The sequence below is a fragment of the Photinus pyralis genome, unplaced genomic scaffold (genome assembly GCF_008802855.1).
Source record: "Photinus pyralis isolate 1611_PpyrPB1 unplaced genomic scaffold, Ppyr1.3 Ppyr1.4_LG5, whole genome shotgun sequence".
NCBI lineage: Eukaryota > Metazoa > Arthropoda > Insecta > Coleoptera > Lampyridae > Photinus > Photinus pyralis.
The window spans coordinates 17,078,218-17,094,778 of record NW_022170596.1 but is presented as its reverse complement, the minus strand read 5'-3'; the positions used below and the strand labels follow the sequence as shown (position 1 = coordinate 17,094,778).

At 35.8% G+C, this 16,561-nt stretch overlaps 1 protein-coding gene across 1 annotated transcript in view; it reads left to right on the top strand.

The window, feature by feature from the left end:
* Window positions 1–2,864: 2,864 nt before the first annotated feature.
* LOC116170318 (myosin-VIIa) overlaps window positions 2,865–16,561 on the top strand; it is a 31,288-nt gene continuing 17,591 nt past the window's right edge. Inside the window, exons 1-2 of the mRNA XM_031486620.1 lie at window positions 2,865–3,026; window positions 11,617–11,665. Coding sequence (XP_031342480.1) covers window positions 11,648–11,665 — 18 coding nt within the window. The 5' untranslated portion in view covers window positions 2,865–3,026; window positions 11,617–11,647. The remainder of the gene's footprint in view (window positions 3,027–11,616; window positions 11,666–16,561) is intronic.

Below are 16,561 nucleotides of genomic sequence, written 5' to 3'. Positions count from 1 at the left end.
TTCATTATTGCATACGATAATTTACAATTTTGATGTAGTTTCAGAAAAAATAATGTGTAAAACTTGAGAAGAAAGAAACTCCATGTCCTTCTCTAGTTGTACAAATAACTATTGCTTCGAAAGTAATATATTGGTTTAAATATTCGCATTAACCGTGTTAGATTCGACAAAATGGAAAAATAACTATAGCCACACCCAATATTTTCGTTTTGAAAAGTCACAGGCTGAATCAAACTGCCCCCATGGGATTACTATAAATTAGCTCCATACATAAGATTTGTAAAAATTAGAAATAATACAGTAGTATCTAATGGTTTTTGAATTACAGCATCCTAACAAGTTTATAAACTAGTTGTCAGGTAAACTCCTAATTCGACTTTCCGGCTACCTACTTAAAATTATAATATACAGACTGATTCAAATTGGAGGGTCAACATGGGGATCTCGGGACCTGTAACAGATAAGTAGTTTAAATTTGGCAAAATTGAGCATTTTGATGCTTAACAAAATTCCGACTACTTTCGGATCGCACACCTCTCTCAAGTCAAGCGAGGGCGGCCTATGCGCACTTATGTATCCATTGCCCTTCGAATTTTAATGACGCTTCCAGTGTCGGTGGCGAGCGGAGAACGCAGTTTCTCCAAGCTAAAGCTGATAAAGACATTTTTGCGATCAACAATGTCTCAGAATAGGTTCGTGGACTTGGCAATGATCTCAATTGAATCGAAGGAGGCATGCAATGTAAATTTAGAACAGCTAGTCCAGCAGTCCGCGAGAAATAAGGCAAGGAAGATGAATTTTTGATTTTCTGTGTGTTCTGTGTGTATATCCCTACCCTAATATCTTTGGATATGCGTTTTTGTATACCTACCGTCTACACGTTATGTCGTTATGTTATTATATGTATTTGAAGAAAACACAATAGAGAATTTATGAACGCCACTTCTATTTTTTGCCTGGTACTGGTACCTAGGAATAACCTCCGGAAGGGCGCGCTGAGAACATCTCGCCTAGGGCGCCAAATAGCCTTTCACCGGCCCTGTCTGTCGGTCTCTTTGAAGGTGAGCTTGAAGGTCTGTAAAAACATTTAGAAATGGCAAATCGTGTCCACGAACCTCCCTCGGTCTTCTAAAAGCTTTTCTTTTCCTTTTCTTCCTCTAAGAGCGTACCTACCCTACTTGGAGAGCTTTTAATCGTTGAGAGGTGGTCCTAAATATGATGTAAATACCGAGGTAAATACGGAAGGGGCTAATTCTTTAACTTATTGTATGACTAAAAGTTCATATGAACATAGGTCCGCAGACGCTTTGTTATCGATCTACAGGGTGTTACAATTTCCCCGTACACTTTACAAATTAAACCTGGAATTAAATCTTTAATTTGTAAACATATGCAAACGCAATTAAAACCAGGGCCTACTGGACCATTTAACTTTCATTTACTATCGAAAATTGATTTTTTTCTCGGTAACGGCAGCAAGTACGAAGAAATTACAAGAGAAAAAAATAAGGAAATCAAGTTCTTATTTTACAATCTACCAGTGTTGCACAGAAAATGGATCATGACCCATGAAAAACAACACCCTGTAGATTCTCAGTACCATTGACATGACTAATGAATAATGATATAAGCCCTTCAGCCTCGCCTTCAGCGTTACTTATATAGCAAATTTCAGTATAATTTTTTTTTGTAATGAAACCTAGCACATTTTTTGTAGGTTGTACCATTGTTTAAATAAAGTATTTAAACAATATAGTTGTACACAGAAACAATAAACATTGTGAGTTATTTGAAAAAGAAAAATTAGATGGCGTTGCGGAGCCATAGAGGAAATCTTTGATAGTATATAATCAAAGGAGGAAATACCATATATATAAGAGAAGATCCTTAACTGCACATAAAAGTATATAGCCCCTTTCTGGTGCAAAAAAAAATGCAATTTTTTGTAATAAAAACTCGACCGACCGACCCGTTCTAAGTCTTCTAGGTGCGACTGAATCTTCTCTAGCCACCACCTGGCTAAGGGCCTAGAAGAATATACAGAGAGTATCATAGAGGTTCCTCTATGACAGTATAAAATATGAGTTGCGATAAGTGATTGATACTTTTATGCACCAAAACCACCTTTCTTTTAGAGGACGCAGAAAATTCTAATTGTTTGCAGATACCAATTACGCAAAACTTCAACAACATCTTATCAACATTTTTAGTAAATGGATCTATTAATAGTTATGCAATTGGTGGCGCCCAGGTTTAAATTGCCTAGGGGAGGCCTTCCTCTGGGCAGAGATAGTGTCGCTGCATGGTTTAGGAAATTCTATACCTAGCCATTTTGTAGATTTTTTTATAAATCTTTTACCATTTTAGATATTTTAGTCGAACAGCTGTACGACATGCAGCGAGAAAATTCTTTTTGGTTTTTTAAGTCTTGTTACCCCTGAGACTTATGTTAATGTTACCACAGACAAAATACACTATTGTTACTCTGTGGGTGCCTGAAGTGGATCCCATTTTCGATACACGTATTTCTACGTTCTAAAACATTATAAGGCAGCCCTCAAAAATATAGACGTAGGTACTTTACTTTTACTTGCTTTTACTTTTGAATAGGTTCAATTGTAGGGACCACAGATTTTACTGTCACAGGCATAGAATTATTGGTAATTCTATGGTCACAGGACTGTTGATGACTATCATCTTTGGTACCTACTCCTATTGTGTGTTGCCTACCTCCTAGCTTGTTAAATATCACAAAAAGCCGGGAAGGAAAATGTAATTTTACGCTATTACACCATCTATTTGTAAATACGCCAAGTTACAAACTGCTTACCTGTCCAATAGATGGATAATTTAGCAGGTGGTAATTAAAGGTAAACAGAAAAGTGACCAGCAGTCAAGCGAGTGCATGCCGATTCTAATCGTGTGGAGTTCACGTAGGCCGTAGTTAAATTTAATACATTAGTGCGAAAAGGTTAACAGTGATATACAATAGCAGAACATTATGATTTGGATTAAATGATTCTTCGGTAAGCATTTTTAATGTTTCTCATTTACAAGATAGGTGAAACTTTTCAAATGTTACACGTCGATGGTATTATAACTGTTAATTGCAGCCCGTTAAATTCGATCTCCACTGAGCTCATCACACATTTATACTTGTGTCGCGACGTTTTAGTTTTCCAAAGAGGCGAAAATGGCACCAAAAAGTGCACTGTTGGGTATTTTCAGGCAAGTAATAAAGGCCGGTTTTATGGCCTTGTTGCATTCTTTGACTTCTCGAGCCTGTGGTGGTCAATCACTTTTAAATAAATCTTCTCTCTTTAGGTTCTCTACCGGTTTGTTTTTCCAATGTTGACTAATTGGGTAAAGGTTCGTCTTAGCCGCCTTTGCGGTATTTTGTTACTCATCTATTTTATACTACATTGGTCTTAGAAAATTTGTAATATTTACATAACGATAACAGATTAGATAACCGAAATCCTATAAGTTTTCCACGTGAAAATTACAGCCGTGAATCCACTGAACTTTTTCAGTCTGAAAATAAAAAAAAGTCCAATAAAAATTATATAGGAATATTGCGATATTTGCTGTTATTATTGTTCTTAGTGAGATTGGGTTCGTTTCTAATTAATGATAGGTAACTAAGTGTTTATTTACCAAAGCATGCAAACAGGTGGTCTAGAGTTCTTGACTTCGAGTGCAGGTGCAGCTAAGGATCTATGCAAAAGGTACAAAAAAGTCACATTGATCAATGAATGGATAGGGTACGGTTAAATAAATGTCGTCAATTTCTTAATTGAACGATAATTCCTAATTCCTATAGAGATTGAGTAGGTATACCCGTCTAACCGTACAAATTTCCCCTTGGATTTCACATTTATTTTAATTGTATTTTCAGATTAGTCTATTCTAATCACCGACCGATACTAGGAAATGAGACGAGTGGTGTATAAATTTGAATAAGTAATTAATTAGAACTGGTTTCGGTTCATGTGACATTATGATTCATTGTTGCCGAGTTGCTTACTTTATTATTTATTGTTCAAAGTCCGCCGACTTCGACTTAAATTTAGTTTGAAAATGTCCGTCTGTCTATATCGTTGTTTAACATTTGAGGATGTTAGGTCGAAGAGCAGCCCCCAGGGTTTAAAAATGGTTTCTTCCAAATGAAATGTGGTTTTGAATGAAATTAACTCGGAAATTAATCTTTAATGCAATGAAAATCCCTTCAATTTAATGCCCTTTTAATCTCACTAATATATTTGGTATCAGAGTATTTGTAGTCGGTTGTTCTCAGTAACGGCAGCAAGTACGAGGAAATTACAGGAGAAAAGGTCAGGAAATCAAGTTCTTATTTTACAATCTACCAGTATTGCACAGAAAAACAACACCCTGTAGATCTTCAGTACCATTGACATGACCTTCAGCGTTACTTATATAGCAAATTTCAGCATAATTCCTCAAGATTTTGCAGTATGCTTAACCCCCAGGTTCTACGCTAATTTCACACTACTAGCACACGTAAATAAAATCAATCCGGCAACGTTTAAAAACGGCGACCCCAATGATTATTCCCTCCAAAATTTAAACAGAATCCCGCTTAAATTTGAAGTCGAAAAATCTAAACAACGCTATGACCCGAGCTATGATCTGAAGTACGGTAGGGAAGGAACGCAAAATAAAACATTGAAATGTCAAAATGTTGTTTAATAAATAAATATTGTTATTATGATGAAGATTGTGAAAGCTCGAAAATTTAGTAGAAATAAATTACATTGCAATAATAAACTTTGTAAATGGTAGTACATAGAGTAAAAACAGAAATAGGCAGGGGAAAAAGCACTTACCAAGAAAAAATCAGCCGACAAATTAATATTAAATTTTATGTAGCAAAATTAATTGTTTGTAATGATGTGAATGCATAACATAAAACGAGACATAAAATTATAACAATATTATCAAAATATGTAGCATGTAGGTTTCGAGATGTGACATATAAGTCAAAACAAGTTTTGGGAACAATGGGCCAAGTAAGCGCAGATACCAAGATTCTGAGAAAGGGTGAAATACACAGAATGTGACTTACGTTTGGTGCAATAAATACCTTGGAAAGTTGTATGGCCTAAATCAGTAAAATCTTGCCCACGAGATGAGATAACTCGCCCCTCGCTCGGGGTTTCGAGCCTACATTTGATTGTTGAGATCAGTCCCTGTAGTGAGTGTCGCAAACTCAGTTGGTTACAGTTTCACACAACAAAAAATTCAATAATTTCCGTATGTTTAAAATAATGATCAAAAATATAAATACAAGTTGGAGCCAAGACCATGTAATCGGAACATAAACAAAAATTTTGGTTAACATTACACCAAAAATGAACGCGATTTCAAACAAAGGGCGAGATAAAGGGAAACACACGAATCTGCATTTTAGTTAAATCCAAAGTTAAATCAAGTCAACTTCAAAATCAAAGATTGAAACTTACAAAAAATATAAAATGCTGCATACAAAACACAAATACATTATAAAGAAATGCAAAGATTACATTACTACACTCGTTACTACATTAGATAAACACAAAAAACAACAAATATTTACGGAGCGATGCTTTCGTGACTGCCATTAACGACAAGATGCAAACGTAACCAACATTCGTGCTCTCTCGATAGCGACAGCTTTCCCCTCCTAAAAATTGCGTGGTTGCCAGCTCTAAAAAATGTGTGCCTCGTTGTAAGTTGCATATACAGGGTGGAAGCTCTCAAGATATAAAGAAAAAACCGAGGAAAAAACCTTGGAAAAAACTTTAAAAGTCTCCAAGAGCGTTGTAAATGCTTTCGAGCAGGATTTTAGAAATGAGGTTTTAAGAAGTTTCGGCGCCCTTTAAGGGGTTTTAAGAGCCTGTAAGGGTGGCCAGTGGATCTCAAAGGGTCGCTTAAAAGAGCTTTTGAGCCTTCTAGGTCGTTTTAGAGCCTCGTCAGTAAAATACTACTTTAATCGGAAATTAAAGTACTCAGCCCTAAAGGGGCCTCGTACTTCAATATTTCTTCGCCAGTAGCCCCACTAGCAAAAAGGTCGGGAAAGCCCTATATATCGGTACGTATGACGTCGAAGATTAAGTTTTATTAATGAAAATTAAAGGAAATTTCGTGAACTCTACCTTTGTATATGTACGAGTATAATGTATAGTATAGCAAAGACCTCGGCAAAGGCCGAGGTATAGACCAAACAAACAAAAAGGTTTTCGCCTCGGTTTTCGCCCTAAGGCGAGTAACTTCAGCACATTTTCCAGGCATTGATAAGTATTTCCCAAAAAGCTATAGCCGAGGCTAAAGCTATGTTCGCTAGTTTTTACTAGAGACATCTATGGTTAATGTTATGTTGCGCAGTTCGTGCATGCGCACCTTTAATTTGTGCTATATGCGATATGTTTTTTGTAGGTACTAGAAGCAGATCTTCATAAGTAAAAAAAAAAGGTTTCATTTTGTCTCCGCATGCATGCATATGATTTTCACTATATACGATATGCTTGTCTTTACTAGAACTATCTGTGGTTAAAATTTTAACAAAATATATTAATAAATAAGAAAGCTGATATTGCACATTTGCGCACATTAATCGTCAAGATTTTTCTTGGATCTGGTGCCAGAGGTATATAAGCTACCGAATTCAAAAAGAACAAACTAAATATCGAGCTAAATATATTGAAAACTGGACGGACAGAGAAAGTGGATACAATAGCCTTCGTTGCAAAATGCGCTAAAAACGAAATTAAAAATTTGAAATTTTTGCAGGGCACCAACCCCTGTCGACTATTTGCTTTACTTACTTTACTACTTAAGTATTTGTACTATATTGTATATTACCTCGTATTTTACTTGGTTGTACACCTAGTTTTAGCAGTATCTCATCCCTCGGTGCAGTATGGTGAAATACGAGCTGAAATACGCATTTTAGTTACTATTGGCCATCAAGACCATCAGTTTTTTTTTCAAAGAAATTAACCAATGCCAAATAAATTACCGCAAATAAACAAAAATTAAAACTGTTTACAACATTAACGTATTTCTGCGTTTAATTACGAGTAGAAACTTAATTACTTACACTCGACTTTCATGCATCTCCAAATATATTCGAATGTTACAAATAAATAGGTAAGTTACCAGTACAATTATAATTAATTTTTTTAAATTAAATGAGCTTAAATCACACAAGAGGCATTGGAAATTGAGCTGCTAAATGTTTCAAAAAATGTATTACAAAATTAAAAATCTTTCCAAATTTACTCTAGAATGGCAAATACGCGACCTGAGCGGTCCAAAAAAGTACACTGAGACCTCGACTGAGACTGTATCACAAAGTAAGTGAACCTCCGCGCAAACAGCAAGAAGTTATTTGCTCATGAACAAATTTGGATAAAATTCATTTATTTGTCAATTTCGAACTGCATAAGGCAGTGCCTTATAGACCCGATTAAAAGTTTGCTCTTTTCCAATTTTTTTTATTGTTGGCAGATATTATTTATGACCAAATACTGTCCTAATTTCACTGTAGGAAGGAACCAGATTTTACTTTTTTGTTAGGTACACTTGTGCACTTGGTTACGTGTAGGCAGTTACAAAAAATGTAAAACCTAACACTGAATGTTTTGCATACTTTATCATGTGAAAATCTTTACAGGACAAAGTCTTGTTATTTATGTAGGTAAAGACCGAGGTAAAGACTAAATTGAATGTGAATTACCGACTGCTTAAATTTTTACAAGAGAAAGCTGTGTGCAATCTTTATAATTAGGCCTCTTTTGGTAGGCAATTTGTTTATACCTACTTCACTTTCCAAATGCGTCTGGCGATACGACCTTTCAGTGTTAATAATGGCGATAATGAACTTCACATAATAATGCATGTGGATGTGAGTCATTCATTGTTGCATAAATGAAATTAATTCATTTAAATTGACCGGTCGCAATTAATCCACTTTGTAATTTTATTCGTACAAATCGTTCTAATTTCCGATCGTTAAAATTGTTTACGTACTTTCTTTTTCCATCTTGGTGTCAATACGATATAATTTAATTAAAATCCGACTTTTGTAATTACTTATCGGTTAGTATAGGTATTGAAGTGGGTAATTGATCATTTAGAAATGAAAGTGTGACTGCTGATATTAACGGGGTAATAATATATAAGTAATATTAGGATGATTGATAGGTATCCTGATGACCTACATTTATATCAATTTGTGGCGTGTACAAATTTGTCCTCAAAATACAGACCGCAATGAAAGTTCGCAGCGACCTTCCTATACCCTGGGAGGTGCAGAGTAGGTATTATTTTCAGTATTGGCTTTAGTACGATCTTTTCTTTTTCCAAAGTAGATCGTCACAGGCACATTAGCAAAAATTCCCTTCAAACCTGGAAAACAAAGGAAAGTGTCTATTCATAAGATATTTCACCCCCTTTGTATCCATTGAGGTCTCGATTGAGGTGAACCATACATGCAGCAACAAATTCATGCTGCTTTTATGTTACCCGTGTGAAGTTAGCAATAATCATCCAACCATAGCCTTAAAAGTCGCATTTCAAACATTTACTGTAGACTTAATCTCGATTAAAATTATTAGTTTCTTCACATAGTAGCACAATTGGGAATTTTGGGATTTACTCGAGCGCGTCAGATTAAAGTAAGGTGGATTGACTACGTGTTGTAAAGTTTGCATTTCAATAATCTGACGATTTGAGCGTGGCGTGAAGGAGTGAGAAGGTCACTTTTATTAATATCCTGTATACTTACTTATATCCGGTAGTTCTTAGAGTTTTTGAAAAATCGAAGTTTTTGACATTTGTTTAGTGTTTGAAAAATGGCAGCAGCCCCTGCCCTGGGAAAGTTCTCCAAGACCTTCACCGGTCACTACAACATTTTTTTAGACTTTTTAAGGATTCGATTATAAAAAAAGATCTTGAACGTTTTAAAAAATATGAGATATGGGAAATTATTATAAAAATGTCTTTTGAAGATATGCCTTTACGATATCAAGTTCAAAGCTTATCGCAAAAAGCAAAAAAATGGCGCTTATGAGATTTAAGTCTAATATAACACAGTGTGACGTAAATTTAATTACATGATCTATTTAGTTACAATTTAACAATAAATTTATAACAGTCTTGAAATGAATTGATTTATAAATATTAAAATATTATTTATCACTCACATATACATTATTTACAACTGCGCGAACTATTTATTAATTCGGCGTTGAAATTGGAACTGTCCTGAAACACAATTCGAGTTGCTAATATGCTAGTGAGCGATTTCGATCTCGAACATTCGATAACAAAACACGTCATATCTCACGGAAAGATTGCGTCACATCCGCCTTCGTTCTTTATCGCCGATGGCTAATCTTTCATTCCTCCTTGATGTCTATCGGAATTTCTGGAGTATTCGTTGCAATAGCCTATCATAATTTATTGCACTAACCGCCAAAGCAACTGTTGCCTTTTTAGGGGAATTTTTTTATGTGTTGGTTTTGGACGTCGCGTCGGTCCGTCTGTTTCTCGCCTAACTCGAGAACGAAAAGAGGAAGCTTCTTCTTGAAGCAAATCGAAGACTTAGAATTTAGGTAGATTCAATGGTAGTACTATAAACAGTCGAAATTGGTCTTTTGCAATAAATTTGCAAACAAAAATTCGATGATGAGGGTGCAGAATTAGCAATATAGTCGATCCCTCGTTATTCTATAGCATTTTGTCGTAAGGCGATAATGTTATTTGCTACCAATGCACAACAATGAAAGAATGGTGAACTATTTTACCTACTTTTTGTTTCGACAGTAGGAATATCAATTGAACTCGATAGGAACGGTCAGTATATTATCATATTGTACACCAGTAGGTAGTGAATGTCAAGGTAATGGTAGGTGTTTGAACCACACATGCATTATGTAGTGGAGTAACGTCGTGAATGACTTGAAGAATAAACTTAACGGGTGTTGTCCCCAGAATTTTATTATCGAAAATAATTTAAAACTGAAAATCGGTACAGTTCACCTTCTGCCCTTCACCTCAGGGCAAATAAAGTGATGGCGATGCTAATCTAAGACGTGAGTACTGCCAAATAAGGTCCGTTGTCAATGCCTCTTTAAGATTCTAGGTATATATCGTAGGCAGTACATAGTTACTAGGTAACCAAGTTACACTTAACACATCATAGACGGTCAGTTTTTAGGCGCGACTGCAGTACCGTTAATTTATCTTTGAGATTACGGAAAAAGCGTAGCGTTTTGTGTGTGTAGCTAGCAGAGCAGTAGAACAAAAATTATTATTAATGTCCATATTATATATTTATTAGTCCTTTAGTTATAAAATTGTGGCATGTTTTGTGAGAATTAAACGGGGACTCGAACGGGGATATCCATGTTGTACATTAAAAAAACTCCAAATGGGGCAACATACTAATGAATCGTTCATGAGTAAACCGTCGAGTGAAGGAATCCTTCACTTAAAACACAAAACCTACCCTACCCATTATTCTAATTTAGCATTTCGGCATAAGTTACCAACAGTAGTGTTGCCATAATTGCTCTTTTTTACAGGTTATCCAAGGGTTCGAATTTAACTTATGATGCCCTCATGAATATTATACTTTTATGCCGTTATGGTGCTTCCGCCCACCATTGGTGCTTTTAACGTCTTTGATAGGTTTATACTCAAGCTATGATCTTCACACCATTCATGTATGCTATTGAGTCTCTTTTGCTTCCGTTCTGACTCGTATCGTGTTTGCCTCGGTGTTTGGCAAGTCATTAGCGCGTCTCTGACTGTTAATCCCTTTGCTTTTGAGTCCTCGTTTGAGTCGTGTAAAAAGCTCATCAACTGCAAGGGACATAGTTGAGGCGACAGTTCTCCCTCCTACGCTTTCCCTGGTAGACTCGCTATCATGGTTCTGTTTTTAGCATAGGGTTGATGTAGTGCCAAGTTGTCAGCCTTGCGACACCTAACTTTCAGAAGAAGAGTACATAGAACTCCTTAAATGCTATTTAAACAGGACAGGCTATTGGATTTAAAGAAGTCTTTACAAAAGGAAGAAAAGAAAAAAGGCAACTGGCTCAGACAGACCTTCAAAATTTGACGGTTATTCTTGGGTTACCTATTTGGGAACTAATAATAATATTTCGAGCGATGTTTTCAACTTTTTGGTCCTACGACTAGTGGAAAACTGCCAAATATGGCTGGGCCATACCAAAGAAAGGGAAACTTAAACCGAAGGTTCTCCGGCGACCAGAGTCGGCTTATTAGGGACTGTGTGAAGCCTTTCGGCATAAGTTGTTCCACTTTGGCGTTGGGGTTTCATATAATTGAGGTTTTCTCCTGTTGCCCGGGGGCCGGGAGGTTAAGCCAACACACGACCCCCCACGTTAGACATGACCATTGGCAGCTTCAAGATTCTTTCTTAAGTTTTTAGTACTTCACCTTTCTGCGAAAAATAGTAGGTAATATTGCTCTGCAGGAATTGTTACCCTTACCATCGAATAAAAAATGTTTAATTTAAGAATATAGATAGGTATATTAAAAAGGAATTTTATTTGTGTTTTCTCACCTTATAATTTAATGTTGTTTCAGGGCACGCCACATGGACCATTAAACGGCAATCATGGTTATTGTAACTCGAGTAAGTATTCTGACATTCCCATTTCAATTTTTTTGGTAAATACTAAGTAATTTGCCTTAAGAAACATCAAACAATAAACAACGTTACTGCTGTAAGGTAACTCTGGGAACATATAACTGTAAATCACTTAATAATTTCACGTCACATTCCTGCTTTTTATTTGAATAAAGCTGTTGTGTACAAATAGCCAAGACGTTACCTACTGCTTGAAATAAATTACTGAATAACTGTACTTCAAACGCAATTGATAGCGAAAGTACTTATACTCGTACTAACATTATTTACATTAGTTTGGGAAAATATTCACTTTTTGTCTCGCTTTTTGTACACAAACGTATAAATTAGGTTCGAGCACGAAACTGTAATATGTGGAATAAAAGCACACTCGAAATATTAATTTGTAAACGATTTAAATCGTAAGCCCATTTTCATATCAAACATTTCGAAAAGAAAATATAATTCGAATCAAAATATTGCCATGTGCAATGGCAAACGGTCACTAAGCCACCCACAAGTACCTGTTCAGCTAGCTCAATTAAACACAGGGACTAAGAAATAATTGAGAAAATTCTCTCAAGTAAAATTCGACTCGAAAGTCTTAACCAGAAAAGTCGCCCATCACAAGAAAATTCAAACGGAAAATTCACCAACATGAACTCAAAGGAAAATTTGCTCTAGGAGAATTCGTAGGCACTTTGAAAAACTTCAAGTCAAGGAAAATTTTGCGCCAAAAATTCGGGTAAATCCACTAAAAAATTATGCCCATTATAAAATTTGCCCTCGGTGAATTCGCACCTTGACAAAATTGTATCGTTCCTTCTATCAAAGAAAATACACCACGGAAGTAGTTGTAATAAGAAAAATGCCGCCGGAAATGTGCTAACAAGGTGAATTCGTCCCTTAAAAAAGGTACTCTCAAGAGAAAATTCTCTCTCGCACCCAAAAAGTTTGTGTCTAAGAAATAGTTCGCAATAAAATTGTGAACGCTAAATCCGCCCATGAGAATTCGGCTAAGAAAACTCTTTCCAGGTATATGACCTTATGTAGTAGCACTCCGTAAATAGCCCTCAAAGAGACACGGAGGGAAAATTCGCTTACAAGAACTGTTCAACCTATATAAGAGAACTCGATCCTAAGGTCCTAAAAAGCTTGCAGACGAATTAATAATAATATTTTTCTGTGTCTAGAATGCTTGCAAGGTACAAATTAGTCTAAAGCGAGTTTCATTATGAGCGTAACTTGGAGTTGTTGTAAGAGAATTTTCCCCTTTGAACTCTCTTGGGATCATTTTTTTGTGAGAGAATTTTCTCAAAAACAAGTGTACACAAAAATTAAGATTGTTTTTTGTTTAATTTTTTGATAATGGAGAATTACTTCTTAATCTAGAAATAAAACATTCAGATAGGGTCTCTGAAGAACATGCAACAATTTATGAAAGATAGACATTTATCCACTGCATAATATTACCACAAAACGACATTGTAATCTTCTTGTTTAAATGGGTTCAGAATAGCATAATAATGCAGGAAATGCCCACTAAAAAAACAACAACCTAACCTGCAAGAAGAACCACTTTCTCTTTTTACAAATCTTTTTAATCCGCTATTAAACACACTAATGGTTTACAATTACGAATGTGCAAGTGCACTTAATTGAAAATAACGTACCTACCTATTCGATAACTACCTTCGTAACTAAGTAGGTACCTACCTTCCCTGTTGAAACAACTGCAGTAATTACCTGCATTATTTTTTCTTTGTCACGCAACTTTCAATTTCAAAAGAAACTGAAATTGGAATATTACTGGAAAAGCGAAATTGGTACCGTAAACGAAGGCTTCTTCGAATTGGGCCCGTTCTGCTATACCTATCTGCTGCAGATCAGTGTTAGAACCGAAATGATTAGGGAATCTTTTAATTATTCGTTTTATGCTAAAGGAAGCGGCATGATTACTTGTATAACTAATTCCAATGCCGTCGTTCTGATGAGACATCAGATCATTTTCTACAAAGTGAGAAAATATTGCATTGGAGAACGAACTATGACCAAAAACCCAGCGAATTCCTATACATCGGATCAGATCGTCTTCTAGAACGCTTTGTCTCAGAAGCTCCATGGTTTGGTTGTTAAAAGTTCAAACAAACAAAAAGTCAAGGACTAACAAACAATAATTATTGCACTTGAGTAAATGAGACTTATGATAAATATAGTGGGGTATACCTAGGTAAAGTAATTTGCATGCAAATCACTAGCACTAATAGCAATAATGTCACATCATAAAAACTACGTGCCGTTAGTTTTAAGAATGTACTCGTACTTATACCAAAAAGTCATAAAAGCTTTATTCCTTCTTATATGACTACAATACACGCAGAATTTCATCCGCCTTAAGAAATTGAGAATGATAAATTCTTTGACGATGGAATGCGTCCTCTTTTGGTTCTCTTGGCTCATTTATTGTTATTATTTATTTTATCATACTCGATTTTTTGCGCATTTTACTTTTTGTTACTGCTTTCTGTCCAGGAACACTTAGAAAGCCACCATTTTCGAAGTCAGTTGCTGACGTTTTGGATTTGACTTAACAGACTCCTCTTTTATGAAGATTAGGGGGCAAAATCGCGTTTGTAGTTACCAAATTTGTGTTCCTACGCTTCAGGAACGAGAATAAGGGTCGTTCGCTCTTTCGAAAACACTTTTAAAAAAATGTGAAAACGATTGTAGGACAATTTTCTCCCCCCTCAAGAATACTCGTCCCCAGGTAAATTTGTCTACAGAAGATTAGCCCTCGGCATATTCGCCCACGGAAGAATAGCTCCCCATCGTCCTCGGTAGATTCACCCCTGGAGATTCCTCTCTTAAGGCGAAGGTCGATGCGAAGTTTTACTCGCTTCGGTAAATTCCGTTACGAAAATTCGTCATGCCAGAATTTAACCCTAAATCCAGACTAAGTCGTTTAAAATCAATGGGACCGGTTGTGGTAGAAATTTCCAATTCGTAACTGAGTCTATCGAGTGCAACTAGGATGTTCAGCATAAGCGTTAAATTCGTTCCAGGATACTCGCTCTCGTAAAACTCGGCCCGGTAAATTCCCCCTCGAATGTCGTTCCAGAATCTTCGTCATCTGAAAAATCGCCCGCATATTCATCCCTATAAGTAGGTTCAGGAGAATGTGCTTAGATTTTCTTTTTGGTTTACAAATGTAATGTAAGTAAAGAGGGTAGAATATTTACATCCCCTTCCCACCACTACTGCAACTCAAAGAAATTCAAGCATTAATCCCCCTCAAAAAAATAAAACAATTTCGAGATAATTTTACATAAGGAGAGTGTTGGGTGAAAGTTATTTAAAAGCCGTCGGGTATGCCTTCGAGGTTTACGCTACCTTTTGCAAAAACTTCCTGAATCTAAGATCATTCCCCTAAAGGTAGTTCAAAACGGCAGAAGTGGGTCAGAGCAGATGCACGAACGGAGGAACAAAACGCAAGCAATAAAACATTTTTTAAATAAACATAATACGCTAAAATATGCAGCACAGTGGACAAGTGATAAACCAGCATATTTTATAATTCTTAAAAAATGCGCAATTAAAAATTGATTTCCATTTGATTGAGGCCCATTCCAATAACACTTTAGGAAGCAGGGCCGTTTATCTCGCCCTTTCTCTCTTCTTTTAAAGGTGGTGATTGTATTTAACTGTCTACGTTATTCTTCGAATTTGCAGATAGCAAGATGTCTTCCACTTCGTATTTGGAGAGGCTTCTTCGCAACTATCATCAAAAACTTTTTGGGTCGGGGGCAGGAAAGCCAAAGTCGAGGTCAAAGTCATTAGGCGTATTCTCCCTTTACAAAAAAAGGCTCCTCTTAACTTGACGAACCTTCTTTGAAAACAATTACCTATAGAGAACATCAATCTAAAAATTATGCAACTCGAACTCGAGTTCGAACTAAGGCCTTGGGTTCTAGTCTTCAAAATTTGAAAAATTTCTGTTAAATTTAACGTGTAAGTATAAGAAAATGAAAAACTCGCATGACCTTTGCTTTTGAATTAAAAGGAATTGCAAGTAGTCTCGCAAGTAGTTCAATCAGTAGGGGACAAAGGAGGGGGAGGGGGGTTGTCACTCATAACGTCGTTCTGGCTCCCCCTCGATACCCCCGAAACGGTTTTGCGCGATTTTCAATATCTTCTTTAGTTTGGAAAATATGGCCGGCTGCAAGTTTTAAAATTGACACCCTGTATAATAAATAGCCAAAAACATTAAGGCCCAGAACATATTAAAAATTTACCACTACACCACCTTTTGTAGAGCAAAATCCCTACTGAGTGGACTAAAGCCTTAGATTCCAATGACCCTAGTTTTAAGAACTTAAAAAGATCGACCAATGTGACCATTTAACTTAAAATTGCCTTAAATATGTGATTTATTTATTGCTATTGGCCCCTAACATTTTTTTTGTACGTTTGTGTGTTAAAAATAGCAGTCAGCTTTGTCAAACTGTAGCACAGTACAATTAGCAACAATTAAGGTCGAAATCGTAAAATATTTTTTGTTATAGAGCGTAACGATTGGACTGCATTTATTAATACAATTGAATTCTTACAAGAAGTGAAGTGTCCAAATTTTGAATCGGTATTCTGGGTAGGTCACTTCAATTTCGTGCAACTTTTCTTTTAAAATCAAATTAAAATAAGAAAACTGAGTATGCTTGGTTACACTACAATTAACTTTTAATATTAATAAATCCTCACTTTAATTTCTTCCCTTTTATTTATATAACGTTGCCAAATTATCTTTAATTAAGTGTTTATGGAGCTTTTATTAATTTACATAAATATTATAATTCTATTTTTACATTTACTACACCATGATTTAGCTTATTTTTGATACCTACTTAT